This window comes from Crocodylus porosus, unplaced genomic scaffold (genome assembly GCF_001723895.1).
Source record: "Crocodylus porosus isolate Cpor-Errol unplaced genomic scaffold, CroPor_comp1, whole genome shotgun sequence".
Taxonomy (NCBI): domain Eukaryota; kingdom Metazoa; phylum Chordata; order Crocodylia; family Crocodylidae; genus Crocodylus; species Crocodylus porosus.
The window spans coordinates 7,405,951-7,426,921 of record NW_017728926.1 but is presented as its reverse complement, the minus strand read 5'-3'; the positions used below and the strand labels follow the sequence as shown (position 1 = coordinate 7,426,921).

At 43.5% G+C, this 20,971-nt stretch overlaps 1 protein-coding gene across 2 annotated transcripts in view; it reads right to left on the bottom strand.

Moving 5' to 3' along the window:
* Positions 1-658: 658 nt before the first annotated feature.
* The window catches only part of GNB1 (G protein subunit beta 1), a 92,985-nt gene continuing 72,672 nt past the window's right edge, over positions 659-20,971 (bottom strand). For both annotated transcript variants that reach the window (XM_019541293.1, XM_019541294.1), the window contains 5 exons: positions 15,196-15,262; positions 11,974-12,175; positions 8,691-8,907; positions 3,176-3,287; positions 659-2,373 (listed from right to left, as the gene is read on the bottom strand). In XM_019541293.1, the coding sequence (XP_019396838.1) occupies positions 3,181-3,287; positions 8,691-8,907; positions 11,974-12,175; positions 15,196-15,262 (593 nt within the window). In that variant the 3' untranslated portion in view covers positions 659-2,373; positions 3,176-3,180. The remainder of the gene's footprint in view (positions 2,374-3,175; positions 3,288-8,690; positions 8,908-11,973; positions 12,176-15,195; positions 15,263-20,971) is intronic.

Genomic DNA, 20,971 nt, shown 5'->3' with positions numbered 1-20,971 from the left:
GGTTCAGGAACCAATCCCCCATTTGTAACATTGTTTCCTATGGGAAAATTGGTTCCAAGTTACAACATTTCGACTTAAGACAGTTTGCAGGAACCGACTGTGCCACAAATCCGAGGACTGCCTGTACCAGCATTTTTTGATTAAGTTCTCAACTAGTTCCAGAAGTCAAATGGAAAAATGTCTCTCTTATTTAACAGAGAAAAAAAATATTTGCTGCTGCTGAACTCCAGATACTTGCTACATCCTTAATTAACTCAATGTTAGCATGTATTCCACAATCCCAGACAGTCACTAATAGTAACTGTGTATCGCATCATTTGTTTCAGTTAGCACCAGAAGGCTGAGAGATGATGAAACAGTTTAAGTCCCTACATACCTCTCCATGCTTGCCACTAAGACACTAAAGCAGCATCTCTTTGTTCAGAGAAAATGGGAACATGCAACTTTTTAAGCATCTTATGCAACATAATCCCTGGTTTGCTGATGAGACTGCAGGCAGGAAGGAAGAAAAACACCACCACTTTAAAATGCTGAAATTAATGGAAGATTAATTAGGTTGGCACAATACAGACCATTTGAATTCATCACTCCAGCTCTGCCCAGTCAGGGAGTTTGGCTATTAGGACAATAAAGCTGGAGAACAAATCAGTCACAAAACTCATGTCAAACTGCTTTATTACATCTTAAATAACATTACATTTTAATATAGTATCTATCTTGCATCCAGCTTTCTTGAAGTACACTGACTTTAAAATTAAATACAAAAGGTGAAGAGGGATACAGGGTATGGAGAAAGCTCTACAGAATAGTTTCATGAAAGAGAGAAAGAGGGAATTCATCTTTTTTATGCCAAATCCAGGCCTAACGCACAATTACAGCACATTTTTTGTACAGAATGTTGCAGAAAAAACAGAATGGAGAAAAGCCACTACTGCTGCTAGGGAGGAGAAGAGAGTTTAACAGAACAATCTGCTGTCCAAACGCTGCTGCTTTTAACATTTTATTTGAAAAGAAAGCCAGGAAAACCTGTTCATTACAAAAGTGATTCTAATCAGATGTAAAGGACTTGTCCTACAAGAGGAACGGGCTGTGAGGAATTATTTTATAAAGAAAATGGTCTGGGTTCCCTCTTCCCACACCCCAGAATCTTTGACAGCAATTGTTTGAACAGGCTGTTTCTTTAAAAAAAAATTTAAAAAAAAAAAGTGACTTAATCACGCTACTCCAAAACGTGCATAGCTTTGTACTTGAATTCTTCATAGATTTATGCACAGAGTAGCAACAATAAATGAATACAGCGGCAATGGTTACAGTTTTTAAACAGGTTATTTCTTTAAAGAAAAAAACATCTAAGGACTTAGTCCAATATGCACTTTTTAGCATTTCTACAGCATGCGATTCTAAGAGTAAACCCACCCAATATGGCAAACAATCAAAAAAAGTTTTTGTTTGTTTAACTTAGAAAGTTCAAGATCATTATTTTCAAAACATTGATTTGTACATCATTTCATACACAAAGAATTACTGAATACCCAAGTGTAGGGCAGGTCTCTTTTGAAAACAGAGATTCCTGGTTGAGGAAACTATGGGGTAGTGTCAGGATATATAAACTGCCCTTCCAAGTGGACAAAAACAAAGTAGATTTAAAAAAAGATAAAAATAAAAATAAAAAAATAAATCAGTGGGGTGGGGGGGGGGATTGAGAGTTTGCGTTTGCTACCCATAAAAGGTGAAATGTTCTTGAAACAAGCATTCAATACCTTGTACAGCATGTGCTTGGTTACCTTACTTCTTAGCATTATTCTATATGCGCCATGTTTTGTGCAACAATTATCTGTGAGACTAGACAAATAAAAAAAATTAGGGACTAAATTTACAGCATTAACAACCCCAGATGCACTGGGTTAGGACTCCCTTGTTCTGCTCAATTATTGACCATAAAGAAATGTATTTAAAAAGGAAATGTGAAAAAATCTTGCTACAAACATGACTTCAAAATTTGAAACCGTGAGAAAGAAAACAAAGTCCTGGACTTTAACTTGGAAACTACAGTGAAAGCTAATTCTGTTTCACAATTACGCTCAAGTTTATTTTCTGGACATGCTTTTATGATAGTGTTTCTTTTTCTAAATTCAAGACAAAAATATGGTCCCAAAAGGAATGCACAATTTCATTTTGGTTACAACCACAGAAATTCTTCTTGGAAAGGTAATTGTGCTCTTCATTTCAGCAATAGGAGATGGAAAAGATGTTGCCCTTTGCAGTTGGGGAAGATGGGGGTCCAAGTTAGTATGGTTGGATTGGATATGCTATTGTTTTAAATTTTCAACTGCTGGAAAAGTCTTCCAGTCACGGTGGAGTCCGTTGCTTTTTCTAACACACAAAAAATTATGTTAAGTTTTACATTCTGATATGCTAAACTTAAATTCTAAGGTTACCAGTAGAATTGATATTTGTCTGGTTTAACTGTTCCCCCTCTCCCTCTTCTTTCATATCTGCCCTCCTTCCCACCAAAATTTGCATCCATGACATTTACCTGCTGGGTTTGAAAACAACACACTTGCCCTTTCCATGATAGTTAAAACCCCCACAACATTCTCCGCTTGCCCACTAAAAACATTGTTTTCCCTAAGCAAGTAGCAGTTTTAAAAGCCTTAATGAACTGCAGGAAGTTAAAAACATTGATAATGTTTTTAGAGGATGCATCTACACATGCTAGTAATGCGATGCAATCAACTCTGAGCAGTTTGAGCCAGAGTCAACTGCTCTAGGGCACAGCATCTACATGTGTGCCCAGGACAACAGCAATTTGAGCCAGGGTGAAGCTGGCCCCTAGCTGGTTGGGCTCACGGGTACAATGTACACCCACGGTCAGCATCCACACGTTTCGGCACAGTCAAGTATTCTGCTGTAAGACAGTACTGTCCTATAGTGGAGTTGGTTTACTATGCCCTAATACTGGCACACATGTAAACTGTGACGCTTTACTGTGAAGCCAGCTGGTCTAGTCTGCCGTAAAGTGCATGTGTAGATGCATTCAGAGAGTTATTTTCCTAATCCAAATTAAGTTTGCACCATAAATACAATTTCACTCTATGTTTTGAACAGGGAAAGAAAGGACTGCTGCTATTATAAGCTGGAAAAAAGGAGCATACTTAATTAACCAAATACTTACAGACTTTAGTTCCAGATCTTGAGGAAGCTATCCCATGAACCTGTTGCCACTGCCATGCCATCATCAGTCACACCTAAGCAACTGACACGGTTATCGTGGCCAGCAAGGACACCTAAAAATTAATGAAAAAACCCATATGCATATTACATAGGCTTACTGATTGTGTGTTTCATTTCAAGCAACACAAGGACAGCTCATGTGTTTGGACTGGATACCCTGGAAATCAGAAGAATGGAATGCTAACTTGGTTAAATATTTACATGTCTGATTTTGATTGTCTTCAGATTTTTGGCATATTCACATGGAAATAACCGATGTGGTCGGCAAGGGACTCTCAAATACAGGATATGAAGCGTTAAGCACAGGATTTATTTGCTAGGAACAAATCTTAGTCTTTTGTGAGTTATGAGGTCATCACTCCAAAAATTAGCTGACAAGAATTGTTTGCCATATTTATTACTGGGTTGCTAACCAGTTCAATTACTTCCTGTTTATACCCTAAGAGTCTGCTAATTTTTTTTTTTTTTTATAGTCTAGGATTTTGTAAGAAGGAGAAATTAGGCTAAAGTATTTTAAGCAAACACAATCTTTCTTGGATTCCCATACAATTGGATCATTCTTTTATATTTACAAGCACATATAAGAAGATAAAGCCTTGACACCTTCATGCACTGGATTTGCTAGTATGGAAATGCTACTATTCAATAAATGCATCGTTTTAAACAAATCAAATTGAGGGAGACCTGAAAGAAAGAAAGAAAAAGAAGAAGAATGTTTTTTTCCTTTTTTTTTTTTTTTAAATAAAGGGCACTCAGTGAAAAAAGGGTAAAAAGAACCAATGTTCAAGCCTTGTTCAGCCCATTATATTTCACAAAATCCCAGTCTGGAGTAATTTTAAGACACTCTCTGCAACACATTGTTTGCATGGCTCACTCTGTTCATGTTTTAGAGCTCTCTTCCATCATATTTGGGGCACAAGGGAAATCTGTGCTAGCATTCATTCAACCTGTTAACATTCAAGAGTTTAAGTTTCTAAATATTAATTTGGGGCTTCTAATATGAGATACCACTACGAATCACAATTTGCAAGTTTGAAAAGGCATCATCATCAAGTTTACTATAAAAAAAAAAAAGCAAGCATTGGTAGTAGCATCAGAAAAAAGTCTCCCAGCATCGAACTGGGCACATCTAGAGCAACAGACACATCATAAAATGTGCAAGTAGCTGGTAACATTTTTAAAATTCATACTGCAATACAGGCAGCCTGCTGTTATAGCTGATGAAATGACTGAAAAGCCATTCTAGAATACGCTGTAGAAGTAGTTGGGACACCATCATGATTATTAGAGTACCTACAACTAAATAGTGTTTCATTTGGGGAAAATAACATGAAAGGGATCCCACATGGCCTATAAAATTTGAAAAGAAAGCACCAACGCTGTCAGAAGTTGGGCTGCCAATTGAAACGAAGCCCTGGAATTGTGTAAAACCCTTCCAAGTAGAAGGAATTTCTAGTTGGTGTCCCACTGAACACTGCTGGAGTATTAAAGTTAGAGGTCTTCTGAGAAGCAAAGAATTTTAAGACTGTTAGTAAAACTCACTGACTGTACAGAGGTGCAGACTTCACCCTCAACACCTCCACCACATGATATGAACAAGCACCAAACAGGAGTTCAGACCAGCTGAGAATGTGAATCTCATTTTACCTATTCCCTTTCAGTTCTCTTGAAGGAAGGGCATGTGGCTGCTACTGCCCCTCCCACAAGCAGCAATCCAAACCAAGCAGGAAACCACAAAATCCATGACTCCCAAGATAAGCTCAGCATCCTAATGAAAGAGCCGTAACAGGACAAGGTTACATTTATTTATTTTATGACAATGTAAGAGCATTCTCTCTTTATTTAAGTCAGTGCTAAGTACCATCTAGCACACTGGTAAGCAATGGAGGTACCAATCATACTGTATTAGGACAACTGTTATGAAATCAAAGATCAAATCAACCCAGGAAATGGAACAACTGTTAGGTCACTTGTAAAGGCCAGCAAGCTCATCATTTCCTTCTATTCATCTTCAAAACGGAGACCAAATATAGTTTTCCTAATAGAAAAACCATAGCAGCAACTAATCTACTAGGACTGCCCTCCTAATAGTTTATCACAAAGAATCATTTTAGTGTTGGCATCAGTGCTGGCTGAGAGTTACAAGATCTATGAAATGAAGTCCAGCAGGTAGTCCAAAAATGAAAGGCTTCATAGTTTTGTCTGCTAAATGGATTCTCAAAAGAATCAGTGAGTTGCTTTATTTCTACAGCTCTTAATTCAAAAGTCAGTAATAAGGAAGACTAAAAGTTTAGAGAGAGAAAATTCTTAGCCTATCCCCAATAAATTTTGGCTCACTAGACAACCAATTTGTTTATGCTTGCATGTATATTTCTACCCTGAAAAATCACGATTAGACCTTGGACCTTGAAATACCACCAGTGTAGGGAATCCTTGACATTGGTGCCTTTTCACAATCCCGCCCCCCGCCCCAAAAAAAAACAAAACAAACCCACAAAACCACACCTATTAAACATTTAAGTACAAAATGTGTGTTTGGTACCATTATATCACATACAGAACTGGAAACTAAAAGTAGTCTACTTTACACACCAAATGAAATGAGCTGCCACAGGTCCAGCGCACAGCAGTGCTGCAAAGATATTAAATGTATTGGGAGAAGGTGGGTAGAAGCAAACCCTGTCAGCACTGCTGTTCGAGAAAGCATTAATGCCATGCCAAGAATTTTGGTGCTGGTGTCTAGGTTAAAGCAACTGTTTGGGTTTCTTCTCTATTCTGAACACGTACTCCTTTACAGCAGTGACATGATTTTGAGTTTCAAGGATTAGAAACCCTTCCTAGATGGATCTAGGCTAGTTCCTCTTCTTCCTGGCATTCTGTCCTCATGAGTAAAAACTCTGTGATTGCATTAGTAAAATACCTCGCATCTTCCCCTGTTCTAACATTAGTTCACATTTTTCTTTTGGTACTGATGGTATCTATATTTACAGTTTTGCTGAATGTTAATACCAATTTCCTCCCTAATCCTCCTAAATTAAGTTACACAGCCTTTTTTCTCCAATCAGTGTACATTTCATATCAACCATAATTATGTGTTATTAAGGTGTGACTTATGGAAAAACTGTCATGTTAAGTAGGATAAGTACAGGCACCAGTATGAAGCAGACTATCAGTAACATAGTAAACTCTTCACTTATGAGCTTGTTCTTCCAAGGCATACAAGTAACCTAACAAACTAAACACAATTTATACAGATGCTCTCCAAAATGAATCTGAGGTAAGTAGAGACTAAGTATAGAAATGTTTGCTGCGAGAAGACTTGAGACTATTAAAAAAGGACCACAAATCCCTGGCAGTTACACTACCAAAAATAAGTGTGGGTACTCAGAGGAGTCATACACAGCTACGAACACAACATGAGGATGAGCTTTGTATTTAATGTTAAATGGCTGCAGGCCCTCTCCATACATGAAGTGGTAAATAGTAGGTGCCTGATAAAAGGGGATCCTGGTCTTCTCTGTTTAGAAATCCCAAATTCTCTGATGAAAAACACCCAAATCTGTGTTTTAAATTAAAGCACCACACACACACACACACACACACACACGTATTAGTGAGCACAATGTTTTCAACTACTGTAAATTGTTATATTTACAATTTAGAAGCAATCTGGAAGCCTACCAGTGCCCCAATCATTATAATAAAATAAATTCTAAATACCTATACATTTTGCTGTTTGATTTTGGTTTTCAGATTCATTTTGTAAAGCTCCCCCCTTCCCTCACCAGGATGCAGGTCCAGCTGCAGCTGCCCCCTGCTCCCTTGCTCTGTGGCACTGAGCAGCTCTGCCCATGCCCATGTCATTGCCCCTCACTCCCAAGTCACAGTCTGCTATCCCTGCTGGTGCCCTTCCCTCCTGACCTGCAGCCCCCCACTCCAAGCCCTGCTGGTACCTTTCACTCCTGATCCACAACCCACTGGTCCTGACAGTGCTTCTCACTCCCAACCCACAGCACCCCCATCTCCATCCCCCTCACTCCCAACCCACAGCCACCAGCCCCTCCAGTGCCCTCAACTCCTGACCCACTGCTTCCTGGACCTGCCAGTGCCCCTCACACCTGACCCACAGCCCCCCACTTTGCTAGTGCCACTTACTGCCACCCTGCAGCCCCCCTACCCCACTGGACCCCTCACTCCTGACTCACAACCCCCTGCTCCTCCCACCCCTACCAGAAGGGGCCCCTAGCTGCCAGGGCTACAGGACACAATGGCTGCATGATGCCCACTGCCTGCTCTGTGGATGCCAGCAGCACCCAAGTGCCAGGTGCTGCATGAGGGAGGTGATCGAAGCTGTGGCTGGAACACGGCTTGGCCCTCCCCCCACCCAGTGGGCAGCACTTCCTGCATGCCCCTGCCCCCAGAACCAGTGGAGGCAAGCAGAGCCCATGATGGGGAGGGAAAGGTGGGGGGGATGCAGGCTGCCCTGTGGTGCTTGGGGCTCCCCACCCTGCTGCTTTCTCCACAGGGGCCTCTGCAATCCAGGAGGCAGGACCTGGCATGGGGTGGGGAGGATTGGTGGCACCACCACCATCACTGGGAGTCCTGTGCGAGTTGCACCCCCATGGCAAGGTGCCCCCTGCCTACCTGGCAGCAACTGCTGCAGGGGGGCACACGTTGCTTTGATAGCACCTGTGGCTCCATCCTGCTCACTCAGCTGGGCTCTGCAGCTGCAGATTCCTGCCCTGGATGGGCAGTGCCCCTAGCCTCATCCTTCAACCTAGCCCCACTCCCTCCCTCACTGTAGTAACCTCAATCTGCCCCTACCCTGTGTCGCTTTTGTTCCCCCTTGCCTCCCCCAACACATCACCTATGTGTCCCTCCCCCCACAGACTTACTTGCAGGCAGCTGGGGTAGCTACTCTCCACCAATGCCTGGCTGTAGTGCTGGCCAAGTGTATGTGTGCATGCACACTGTGCCTCTTGCGTCCTGCTCCACCCAGCCCCAAGCAACCCTTTGCAGACTGGAACTCTGCCAGCCTGAAAGGGGAAACCTGTGGTTTCCTGCATTTTTCTCCTTTAAAGGAGAAAAACCTGTGTTTTTCCATGGAAAATGGAAAACCAGGATCCCTGCTGATAAAACATCAACTTTAAACAGTCCAAGTAGAAAATACACTCTTGGAAGCTGACAATATGTTTAATTTTCTCACCTGTCATTCTTTACAGGACTCTGTAGGCAAACATTAACCTTTCATATTCTTCACTAACATTTAAAGAACTAACAAACTAATTATGACATGTGTCAGACAAATCTGCTTTGGGCAAATCACTGAACTTTAAAAAAAAGTGAGGTAGGATAGGCTAAGAGCACTTTACCAATGTTTAATTAAAGCATCTTTCAATACACCAGCCCTTTAGGAGGACCCAGTTGCATTTAAAATGAACTGACAAGCTGTTTACCTGCTCTATCAGCTTTGAGTGTGTCCCAGACATTGCAGTTGAAGTCATCATAACCAGCTAAGAGAAGACGTCCACTCTTGGAAAATGCTACAGAGGTGATGCCACAGATGATGTTGTCATGTGAATAAACCATAAGTTCCTGGTCAGCACGAAGATCAAAGAGCCTGCATGTGGCATCATCTGAGCCTGTGGCAAATGCATTGCCATTTGGGAAGAACTGTTTAAAGACAAAAAGATAAGACAGCTTTATAAGATATTTTATAAGATTTTTTACCAGTTCTACAGTAGCTGACCATAGAGATAAAATGCCTATTTTGTAGCTGGGCAACAAGGGTCTGAAGCCTAGAACTAGAATCCAGGACAGGGGTGGGAAATTATTTGGTCTGGAGGGGCACTTAGGGTGTTCTGGTGAGTTCATAGATTTGATATATTTCACAGACATTAGGGCTAGAAGGGACCTCAGAAGATCGAGTCCAGCCCCCTGCCCTGGGTGCAGGAAGTCAGCTGGGGTCACAGTATCCCAGCAAGATAAATGTCCAACTGCTTCTTAAAGGAGGAGTCCAGAGTAGGTGCTTGCACCACCTCTGGCGGCAGTCTGTTCCAGGCCCTGGCCTTATGTCCAGCCTGAAAACAGTCTTGGAGAAGTTTGTGACCGTTTGACCTTGTCATCCCATAGGGCACTCTGGCAAATAGGCATTCCCCCAGATCCTGATATACACCCCTTATGTACTTATAGGCAGCCACCAGGTACCACCCTCAGCCTGTGCTTTTCCAGGCTGAAGTTATTGGAGGCCAGGTCAGCATCCCACCCCCCACCCTGCCCACAACAGCTCACCAAAACTATTTTCATAGATTTCATAGACATTAGGGCTGGAAGGGACCTCGGGAGATCATCGAGTCCAGCCCCCTGCCCACAGGGCAGGAAGTCAGCTGGGGTCATAGGATCCCAGCAAGATAAGCATCCAATTTACTCTTGAAGGTGTTCAATGTAGGTGCTTGAACCACTTCTGCTGGCAGGCTGTTCCAGACCTTGGGGGCTCAGACAGTAAAGAAATTCTTCCTTATGTCCAGCCTGAAACGGTCTTGCAGGAGTTTGTGACCGTTCGACCCCGTCATCCCTTGGGGCGCTCTGATGAACTATATAAGTAACTCTGCCCTGCACTCAGCTAGGCAGATGGGATGGGGCCACAGGCAGGTGGGGAGCAACATCCAGAGTGGGATGGGTGGGTGGGTGAAGCTAGGATCAGGATTGTGGGCCTGTGGCAGCACAGGGCTGGGGCCTGGAGCAGAGCTGTAATCTGTGATCCACCCCCTGAACACTCCTGCAGTGGGCACTGGTTTTGGGGGCAGGAGCATGCAGGAAGTGGATTGCAGCTCTGCCCCAGCCCCTGGCTCTACACCGTAACCATTCAGCAATCCTGGGGTCTTCATGGAGACTGGTCTAGTACCCACTTACGCAAGGTGCACTCAGCTGGGTGGATGGGATGGGATGGGACCACAGACAGGTTGGGGTTGGGATCAGGATCACAGAGCTGTGAGTGTGGGGCCAGACCCAGGGAAGAGCTGCAATCTGTTCCCCTCACTCCCCTGCTCCCAGAACTGGCACCTGCCACAGGGACATGCAGGCAGTGGATTGTGGCACTGCCCCAGGCATTGGCCCCAGCCCCACACTCTGTCACTGCCCTGTGATCCCAATCCCAGCCCTGGCCCTGGCCCCAGCCCCAGCTCTGCCTGTCCTCCTCCTGGATACCGCTCGCCACCCGTATGTGGTCCCATTCCATCTGCCTGGCCAAGCATGCCCTGTCCTTGTGGGTCCCAAGCCGATCTCCATGGAGACCCTGCCCACTTGCCTACTCCTCTGGCATCACTGGTGGTAGGTGTGAACCTGATGGGCCAGGGTGCCTGGGCAGCAGAGCTGGGTCCGGCAACAGAGACTGGCAGAGGCAGTCAATCCGGCCCCCAGCCCTGCTGTACCTCTGGGAGTAGTGGGACTGGCAACATGTGCCATGGCTCAGGCTGCCCCCACCACAGACCAGATTAAAATCCCCTGGAAGGCCAAGTTTGACTCTCAGGTTATATTTTGCCCACCCCTGATCTAGGAACTGATAATATATGCACTCTATCTGTTTTTTTATGTCATTCAGCAAGTCACCTTTTCTGCCTCCATTTCTTTATCCATATAAATGGTGAGGGGAGGAAAAAGAACACCCATTTCTATTACAGGTGCCCTAGCAAGAGGGGCAGGCAGCTGCTGTGGCTCTGGTTCCAGTTTCAACTGTGGGTTGGGGCCAGAGCCACAGCTGCTGCCTCCCACCTCTTTTAACCCTTGCCTCTTCTCCCCTGCAGCCTCAGCCTCCCCACTGCTTCTAACCCTTCCCCACCCCCAAAATCTTGGCCTCCTCTCCTCCCCTCCCCCCAAAGCCTCTCTTCCCTACCACCACCCTGTCCTCTGCTTACCCTTGCTTGGGTGCTGGCAGGCTCTGTCCCCGCTCTAACTTGGGGCCCACAGCATAGCCCCACAGCAGCCATGCTGGCTCCACACCACTGGTACAGGGCAAAGTTAGGCCTATGCTCAAGGCTGGAGTGGAGGCAGAGAGGCACCCCAACAAAAGTAAGGGCAGAAGGGTGGGGGGTAGGTGGGGAGCAAGAGGCTGCAGTGGGAGCAATTTGGTGGGGGGTCCAGAAGCAATGTAGGAAGGAGACAGGAGACAGAGGCTGCATGGGTGAAGTGGGGGAAAGGGAGCAGAGGTTGCAGTGGGGAGGGGGGTGGGATGTGAGGCTGCAGAAGGTGGCAGAAAGAATGCAAGAGGGAGACCAGGGCCAGAGGCTGGGGGGGGGAAGGGGGTGGTTGCACACAAAGAGGGGTAAGTGGAGGGGATGATGACAGGTGGAAACTGCCTGCCCCCTACTGATCCCCTCACCCACCTGCCCTACCACATGGTCACCTACTGCCTCCTCCACAGCCTGAGCCCCTGCCACTTCTTTCCCTCCTGCAGTGGTGGTAGGGAAAAAAATTAAGATGATCCCCCAATAATTAGATTCTATACATGGAAAGCTGCAACAAATTTACAACTTTTCAACGTACAGAAACAAATTACTGGGGTATTGTCTTAAATTCAGGGTCGTCTTAGACTCGGATAAATACGGTATTATCACAATGCTCAAAAGATGTACTACATGTTAACTGCTAGTAGCTGCATGCAGAACATGTATGTATACCAGATGCGGAACATGTATGTATACCAGTAACTTTAATCCCATCTCAGGTTGCACTCATACTCACACAGATGGCATTGATATCAGATTCATGGCCAGTGAAGGTTTGCCGACACATTCCTTCTCTAACATCCCACAGTTTGGCAGAAGCATCACAGGCACCGGAAACAAAACACCTGGCATCAGGAGCAAGGGACAGACTCATGACATCCCCAGTGTGCCCAGTGAATGTGGTTGTCTGCTGACCAGTTTCTATATCCCAAAGGGCGCTTGATAGGATGAATAGAGAAAAAAAGAAGAGACAAATTAGAGTAGTCAAATCAAATTGATTTTGTTAAAGTAAGTTTTGTACCAAGTTACTACAAAGTCGCACAGTGTCAGAAAAGGGTTGTTAGCCTCAACTTTGGCTCTTTACGTCACTCTTCCCTGCCTAAAAACAGAAAGCAAAAGTAACTAAATCATAAAAGACTGAGAGAGACTTTTCCCTCAGCTCTTTTGGTATGTCAAATATTCAGTTATACACAGTGCATCTAAAAAGCTCTCAAACTTCATTTTAAAAAGGACCTTTTTTGTTGGGTTTTTTTTTTGTGTTTTAGGTGAAGCCACATTATTTCTGGTTAGGCAAAATCATCAGCTACTTGGCAGATTACTAGCAGTATATGGTGAACAGGGAGATTTATGTTCATCATTATACAGACATGGAGTTCTTCAACACAACAGTGGCTTTGTTTTCTAATACTAGCATAGGGATGTTTCAGAATCATGTCCACTGCTTCTTCTATAGTTTAGGTTGAGTTGCTGTTTCCATTTTTTTTTTTAAACTTATTGAGGGTGTTTAATACAGCCAGAAAAAGTCACTGCTGCCTAATGACTGCCAGTGCCCTGACTTCCACATTAACAGCAAGATCACCACAAGGAGAATCAAAAGGTATGAGAAAAGGATGAAATACTGATTTCATAATCCCTAACATAGCAGACTTCTCCAAAACATTAAGGAGACGGGCATTTAGCTTGTCTGTCCAGCTTCACAGTGGGTGAGCCCAACGTAGAATTCTGCTTTGGATCAGAGCCACTGCTGAAAACTGTTTTGTTTTAGGCTCCCCTGGATAAGCAAACTGTGTGTTCAGAATGATTAATTCTATGTCTATCTTCAACAGTGAGTTCCTACTGTGACATGAAATTTTGCTCTGCATTCCTAACCAAATCCAGCCACAGCTACAAAATGTAAGCTTCCTTTCTACTCTCTAGCTAAAAATAAGGAGAGTGGCTTGCTTCTCCCACATTAAGAAAGATCAACTGGAAAAAAGGAACGAAATGATTTTTTTGTATATCATTCGCTTTGCAGATGTATGTATACAAATAAGGCCAACATGAAAGAAATCCCTTGTCCGTGGCTATGACAAAAGAGAAAGCCAAAATACTGCACACTTGACAGCAAAGTGACCAATTTGGGCTCTGCAAAAAGTTAGTGCAAAACACCATCAGAACCTGATGGCTGCACAATCTTGAACAAGCATAATAATTATAACAGTTATTTTTCATTTTTAAAAAGTATCCCATTACACTCAGAAATGCTTTAATATTAATGAATTCCACATAAACCTCAGCACAACTAGAGTGGAAGGTTTGTGAGGACTTCAAAATGACTGCCTTAAGGACTGCTGCCTGGGGAAGTACTGATGAAGGAGGTACCGTCATTCAACATAACAGTTTGGTTGATACGAATTGTTTTGTTAAAACAGAAGATTACCGATTTAGAAGGTGGTTAAGGGGATTATATTAAAAGGCAACAAATACATTGTTTTACATCTAGGAAATGAACTAACTTTGGGAGCATCTGGTATTATTATACTAGTTCCAATGGATTCAAAGCACCTCAAGTAACTTTCTAGTGTAAACACAAAACAGCTGCTGAAAACCTTGAGCCTTAAAAAAAGAAAAAAATTGGTTTCTAACAAGGTTTCTTCCCACCTCTTATTGTTGGCCCTGGCAGCAATGCTCAAACTATAGAGTAAGGGGCTTAAAAACAAGAGGTTAGTCTCCAACACCACTAAAGCAAATATATTAAGCGATGATTACTATAGAAGAAAACTTCCCGAGTGTTTTCACTGATCTCTGATATCAGAGTACGGATGGTATATACTGTTGATAGAATACTCAGCTTATTGAAAAAGGCTGAAACTGGTTCATAATTCAGTATTTCTCAAATCTATGTTCAGTTATGGTCCCTTTAAATTCACTTCGCTTACTATTTTAAGGACAATTTCTAGAATTACTCAAAACAATTATATGGGAAAATTCTTATTTAAATCTAATGCGATTCAGTTTTTTTTTCCCTAATGTACTAAAGAACAGCAAGAGAAGTCTTACAGATTCATTCAACATCTTCTGGTGAAAGCCAACAACTATCTATGCTCAAAAAACTAGATATTGAAATCTTAAAAATTAAAATGAAAGAATCAGTCCCCAAAAATCAGCCAAAACCAATACCTGTCAACTGAGTCAATTTTTAAATGAAAATTATTTAAAAAATATTAGCATCAAAACCAAAAACTGTATCCGTTAACATCTGACTAAGGTGCTCACTAATTGTGTGCATTTAGTATTTATAAACATCAAATCCTCTAATAAAAATTTGATTATTAATTTTTTTAACGCTCTGACTCAAACATAGTAGAGTTCCAAGGCAGCAATATTCACGTGTCAAACATCTATCAATCCCCCGCTAACGTTTGTTACAGGACATGGCTCTGAAGTGTTTTGAATCTCATTTTCCAAGCTCGAATTTTTTTTCTTCAATTTCCCAGAGGTGTACTCAACAATTTTTTACAGACCGTGTACAAGTAGTATGGCACATAAGTATGGCAATTCCTTGTTGGGGTTAATATAAATCAGCCGTCAAATTCAGTTAGCATATGGATGGGTCAGGTCCCAAGCAGTAAGAAAGAGCCAATGGCTCAACAAAGGCAAGTTTAAAATTATGGATTTATCTGGTTCCCCACAAGTACTCTTATTTAAAAAATAAATAACTCTAAGGGAATTTGTTTGTAGCCTTAACAGCGTATTCTTCTATTCACACGTTCTACACTTCTTTTCAGACAATACTTATTCAGAGATGCTAGCCATTAGACATTATCAAAAACTTCCTAGGAAGATTTTATATAGAGAAGATATTTTATAGATCTATACATAATTCTTCTGCAATTACTAAGTACTCTGGCACATTCCCCTGTAGATTTATAAATAGAGAGCCATTACTAGTACCAGTGTTACCAGTTTTAGTGCTTACCAAGTGGTGTCTCCAGAGCTGGTAACAATTTGATTATCGTCCAAGAAACGGCAGCATGACAAGTAACCTGTAAAAAGGAAAAACACAGAGAAATCACAGCAGTTCTGTCTGCATCCCTCAGTAAGTGGTCCAACACAAAGGCACTGTTTTAAATACAGTCAAATTCCACAGCCATATTGCTCAAAATAACCAGTTAAAGACCATGACTAACAGCCAACTGAATTTTACTGAACTGCTTCTTCCAAGCAAAAAGAGGAACTCAAGGCTGAGAAACAGTGAACTTTTCTTCATGGTTCAACAAAAGACCGACGGGACCTAAATAATGAGGTTATAGTCACGAGATACGATATGGGACTAATGATAGCCTCTTATCTGAAACATCAGGGACTAGAAGCATTGCAAACATTCAGTCTAAGCAGAAGAGAGAAGAGATGGAGATCCTTCATTGTAAGCACTAAGACTTCCAAAACAGGAGGGACTGGTTAAATTAAGTAGAAGGGAAACAAACCCTCCTGATCACAACTTGGACCCAAATGCTCGCTTGGTCAGTTAAAACAGATAAAAGGAGCATGTATAAGCGAATGCTTAGGGTTTGCACACCATACAAATGCAATATGAAAGCACTGGGTTTGAATATTTCTGTGCTGTGGTTTGCTGAATATCCCTAAAGGGCCACAAGACAGAGAGGTAACTCCAGCTTCAAATTAGTTTGTAGCAGTTCTCACACTTGCAACATTCTTATACACTGTACCTACAAACATTTTAATTTTTTCAACAGGCAGCCGCAGCAATATGCAACTTAAATGTCGCACTCCAATTCCAACCTCACCGCAGCAAGTCTATCTAATCCTGCACCAGAAGAGCAGTTCATTAAAAGATTTCCCAAAAGCAACTGAAGACAATCACCTCTTGATGCACCCTTTTCAAGCCACATGTATAACAATGAAATACAGTCTTTCAGACTGTAGAGACCATGTTCACCTAGCCATGAACCCACACGCTGCTTACTACTGATATTGCTAATTTGCAGGATTCATCTCTAAAGGAGGTCACTCAACAGCTAAGATGCACAGTCAGGATAATGCTCTTGCTCTTCTATTGCTCAAGTCATTTTCAGGATTTCAACACACACAAGTTGCATCATGGCACTCAACAGAAGTCAATGTGACAGCTACTCCAATATTTCTCCTTAATGTCTTCAGAGTGCACTTTTTATGGATCGTGGTTTGCTTGGTTAAAATAGATATTTGGTAGGCCTGTATGAAGTGGAAAGTATTTGCTTCAGATTCAGATTTGGCTATTCGGTGGGGACAGTGATTTGATTCAGCGATTTCAATCACTGTCCCAATTTGATTCAGATGACTTCATATTCAAAAAGGTATTTGGCACCTAATCTTATTTGACCATAGGCTATACAGGCAGGCAGTGCCAGCAGGAGCAGCTGGGGGAGCAACCGGACGAGCCCTGGCTGGAGCCGGCAGCCTGGAAGAAGCTGCAGTTTGTCTGGCTGCTCCCCCACTGGGGCAAAGCAGGCAGTGCTGGCAGCCCTGGGAGAAGCCACGGGGCTGGGGGGAAGCACCTGTTCACTCCCCCAGCCCCTAATCATTCTCCCCAGCTCCTGTTCCTCAATTCCTGGTTCAATCCCCCAACCCCCCGATCATTCCCCCCCAGCCCCTGCGGCTTCTCCCAGGGCTGCCAGCACTGTCTGCCTCGCCCTGGTGGGGGGCGGGGGAGCTGAGGGAGCAGCCAGACGAGCCATGGTTTCTCCTGGGGCTGTCGGCTCAAGCCAGGGCTTGCGTGGCTGCTCCTGCCAGCACTATCTAGTGCCCGCCTGCACAGTCTATGGCCGAATCTCTGAATCAATTTGGAGCCTTCCAATTTGATTCGGAGAGATTAAAGGGTCTCCCAATTCTGTTTGGATTCGAAGAGTCACCTGCTGAATTGGGCTGAATCTCCTCCGAATCAAATTGGCTACCAAAGCCTTGCACAGCCCTAGTACTTGGTTGTTGTCCTGTGAATAAGGTAGTTAAGCTCATGCTGTGTAAAAAGAAATTCAGTCTATTAAACCATATTTTAGTTTGCACTTTTGGTCTTCTTTTCAATAGGCAAAAGGAATGAAAGGTTTGCCTGATTACAAATAACTATTCATTTCTGAATAACCTTGGCTTCCTTCAGGTGAACAGTTTTCAGAGGGTTCCCTTTAACTCTGTATAGGCTGAGGCTTGATCAGGCAGAAAACCAGCAAGACACAGAGCCCACCTGATGTTTCCTCTTAAGAACTGTTAAAGGTTTTTCCAGAACCAAGCTGGTAGGCTCTGAAGTAAGAGGCCACTGTTTTTCTGCATCTTGGGATATTGTTCTTTACAGAAACAAAGGGAGCACAAAGATGACACACAGTTTCAGGGCTGCAACCTTGAAAGAAATGACTTATTACAAGCTGATTCTCTCCCTTAAGTTGCCGGTGGTATTATTACTGATTCTGCAAGAGAACAGAAGCCTGCTGATATAGCACTGAGCACATAACATACTAGAGCTATACGCACACAGATACTAAAGTGACTGGCACTATATAAATAACACTGGAGTCCTATTTGCAGCTGGGCCTCAAGAATCTGTACAGGTTCTCTTTGAACCAATTTCTTCCCAATAAACTGTCAGCTATCTTTACTTAGCTGCATATTCCTCTAGCAGGCAAAAGCATCTTTAGCCATTTCATTTCCATTTACAGCTTCTGTGGCCTGTAAGCTAGAGGAAAGAAAAATCCTGAGCTTCTCCCCAAGACTTCCATCCTCTGATCTTATCTGCCTCATCAGATTTTTCTTGTTACAAAAACGAGACCTGTTATTTTGGTACCATAGTTCCCAGTCACAGTGCACTTGATTAGAAATACTGAGAATGTGAGTTAGTTATCAGACTAGGTCGCTGATGAAAAATTCGGACCACAAGCAGTGCTCTGTGTGCAGGAACAGAGAGAGAGCGCCTAGAAGGGTGGCTTTCCACTACCCCAGTGTTGCAATGATTCTGAACTGGTCTGGGGTCATGGAATGACTACCACTTTGGTAAGTTAGAAAAGCCCCAGAAAAGCAAAATGCAGAGTACTCTAACCATTCTCCTTCCTGGCCTCTTTTCCCTAAAGCACAAATAAGCAATGTACAGCCACCTACCCCAAAGCTATTCTCTGGGGGCAAATCCTTGGCCTTTGAAATATGGCTGCAAAGCTAAGCCACTGAAAAGGAGTCATGGTAGAGCACAAAACTGGATACTATACCATGGCTAATAGTAAGACAGAGTATTTCAAAAGCGTCTAGATATTTCTAATGTCTTCACTCCCACAAGTCAAAAAAGGGGAATATATACAAATCACTTTGGGGTTTGCAGGCTGAAGTTCAGGACAAAGGTTCTAAGAGGAAAGTCTGCTTTAAAAGACAAATAATTCCAGGTTCTCCTAAGAAACCATTCGATTTCACTGATACTTCAGTGCGGACATGGGGAAATCTGGTAAGTCTGTTTGGGGGGGAAGGGGCAAGGGGGTCGCAGACAGGCTCCTGTGGTAAAGGAGGGAGTTGGGGCTGGGCATGGGATGGAGCTGTGAGTAGCTTGCCGGGGGGGGTGAGGGGGCATGACAACGCAGGCAGCTCCCACTGCTGCATGCACCCCTGGGGTGCATGTGCCCCCCAGATCTGTACGTGGGGTGAAGGTGGGCTGCCACTGCAGGCTGTGCCAGGCTCTTCCCAGTGGAGAGGCTGGGCCAGGGTTGTGCTCGGGGTGGGCAGTGGCATCATTGGAGGGACCGGGGGGGGGGAGGGGGAGGAATAGGGTGGTAAAACGATATACCTTCATAATCACAAACAGCTTTCCTCAAAGATGAGGTGTTGAGACCAAACTGTACTAAGGTTCTAGGATATAGCTTTATCTTCAGTTCCCTAATGAACCAGCAATAAGAAGGAGATAAATAAAAGAGGAATTAAGACCTCATAAAGATGTATGAAGTTGGAACTCATGCACTTGAGGACAAAAAAGTGTTCTATTTTCTGCCTCAAAGTTGTACATATAACAAGGGTTTGATGATTTTCTATTTATGCAGTTCTGTGCTTGGCAGCAGATTCACCCCTCCAGGAGACAACTGTCTATCTGGGAAGGTACATGGCAGCAATTAGTAAAGCAGTTACACTGATCATTTCAGTTGTTAATATTGCAAAAGTTGTGACACTTACAAGCAATACTAATGATAAAGGGACCGAAGAAAGTTTAAAGGATTTTAAACTATATATTGGCAATGTGATTGCTGTAAGCTTGGTGATGGTGGAAAAAGAACATTATCCATTCAGAAAACAGAAACAGGAAGGAGGAAATGGATTTATTCAACAAGCTGAAAGGGAAGTAAACAGAACCAATGGGACAAAGACACTGACATTTTAGGCTTCAATATTAAAGAAACTGTCTGGGACTGGACTGTTGAATAGTCCTTTGGAAGTAGTATCATAGAAAATGAGGGTTGGAGGGACCTCAGGAAGTCATCTAGTCCAACGCCCTGCTCAAAGCAGGGCCAGCCCCAACTAAATCATTCCAGCCAGGGCTCTGTCAAGTGGGGTCTTGAAAGCTTCCGGGGATGGAAATTCCACCACCTCCACCTTCAGGTAACCTGTTCTAGTGCTTCACCAGCTTCCTACTGAGAAAGTTTTTCCCAATATTCAACTTAAACCTCCTTTGCTACAACTTGAGCCCATTGCTCCTTTTTCTGTCATCTGCCATCACTGAGAACAGTCCAGCTCCACCATCTTTGGAACCACCCTTCAGGGAGTTGAAAGCTGCTATTAAATCCCCTCTCAGTCTTCTCTTCTCCAGGCTAAATAAGCCCAATTCCTTCAGTCTTTCCTCACATCTCCCAACCCCCAAACCATTTCCGTTGCTCTCTGCTGCAATCCTGCCAACCTGTCCACATCCCCACTATAGTGGGGGCCCAAAACGAGACACAATACTCCATATGGGGCCTCACCAGTGCAGAATAGAGGGGGGTAACGGCTTCCCTCGATCCGATGGCAACACTCCTGCTAATGCAGCCCAGTATGCTGTCAGTCTTCTTGGCAACAAGGGCTGCTGCTGACTCGTATCCATCGTATTGCCCACTGTAAACCCTAGGTCCTTTCCTGCAGAGCTTCTGCTTAGCAAGTCATTCCCCAGGTTGTAGTGGTGCATGGGATTCTTCTGCCCTAAGTGCAGGACTTTGCACTTGTCCTTGTTGAACCTCATAAGATTTCTTTTGGCCCAATCTTCCAATTTGTCTAGGTCTCTTTGAATCCTAGCCCTACCCTCCAGTGCATCTGCTACCCCGCCCAGTTTGGTGTCATCTGCAAATTTGCTGAGGGTGGGCTCCATCTCATCTTCCAGATTGTTAGTGAAGATATTGAACAAAACCGGCCCCAGGACTCACCCCATGGGCACTCAACTTGATAATGGCTGCCAGCTAGACACGGAGTCATTGATTACTACCCATTGAGCTTGCCACTCCAGCCAGCTTTCTACCTACCTTACAGTCCAATCATCCAACACATGCTTCCTCAGCTTGCTCGTAAGAATGCCGTGGGAGACACTATCAAAAGCTTTGCTAAATTCACCGTATATTACATCCACTGCTTTCCCTGCATCCATAAAGCCAGTTATCTCATCATAGAAGGCAAACAGGCTGGTCAGATATGATCTGCCCTTCGTGAATTCATGCCAACTGTTCCTTATTCACCTTCCCCTCCTAGTGCTTAGAAATGAAATCTTTGAGGTG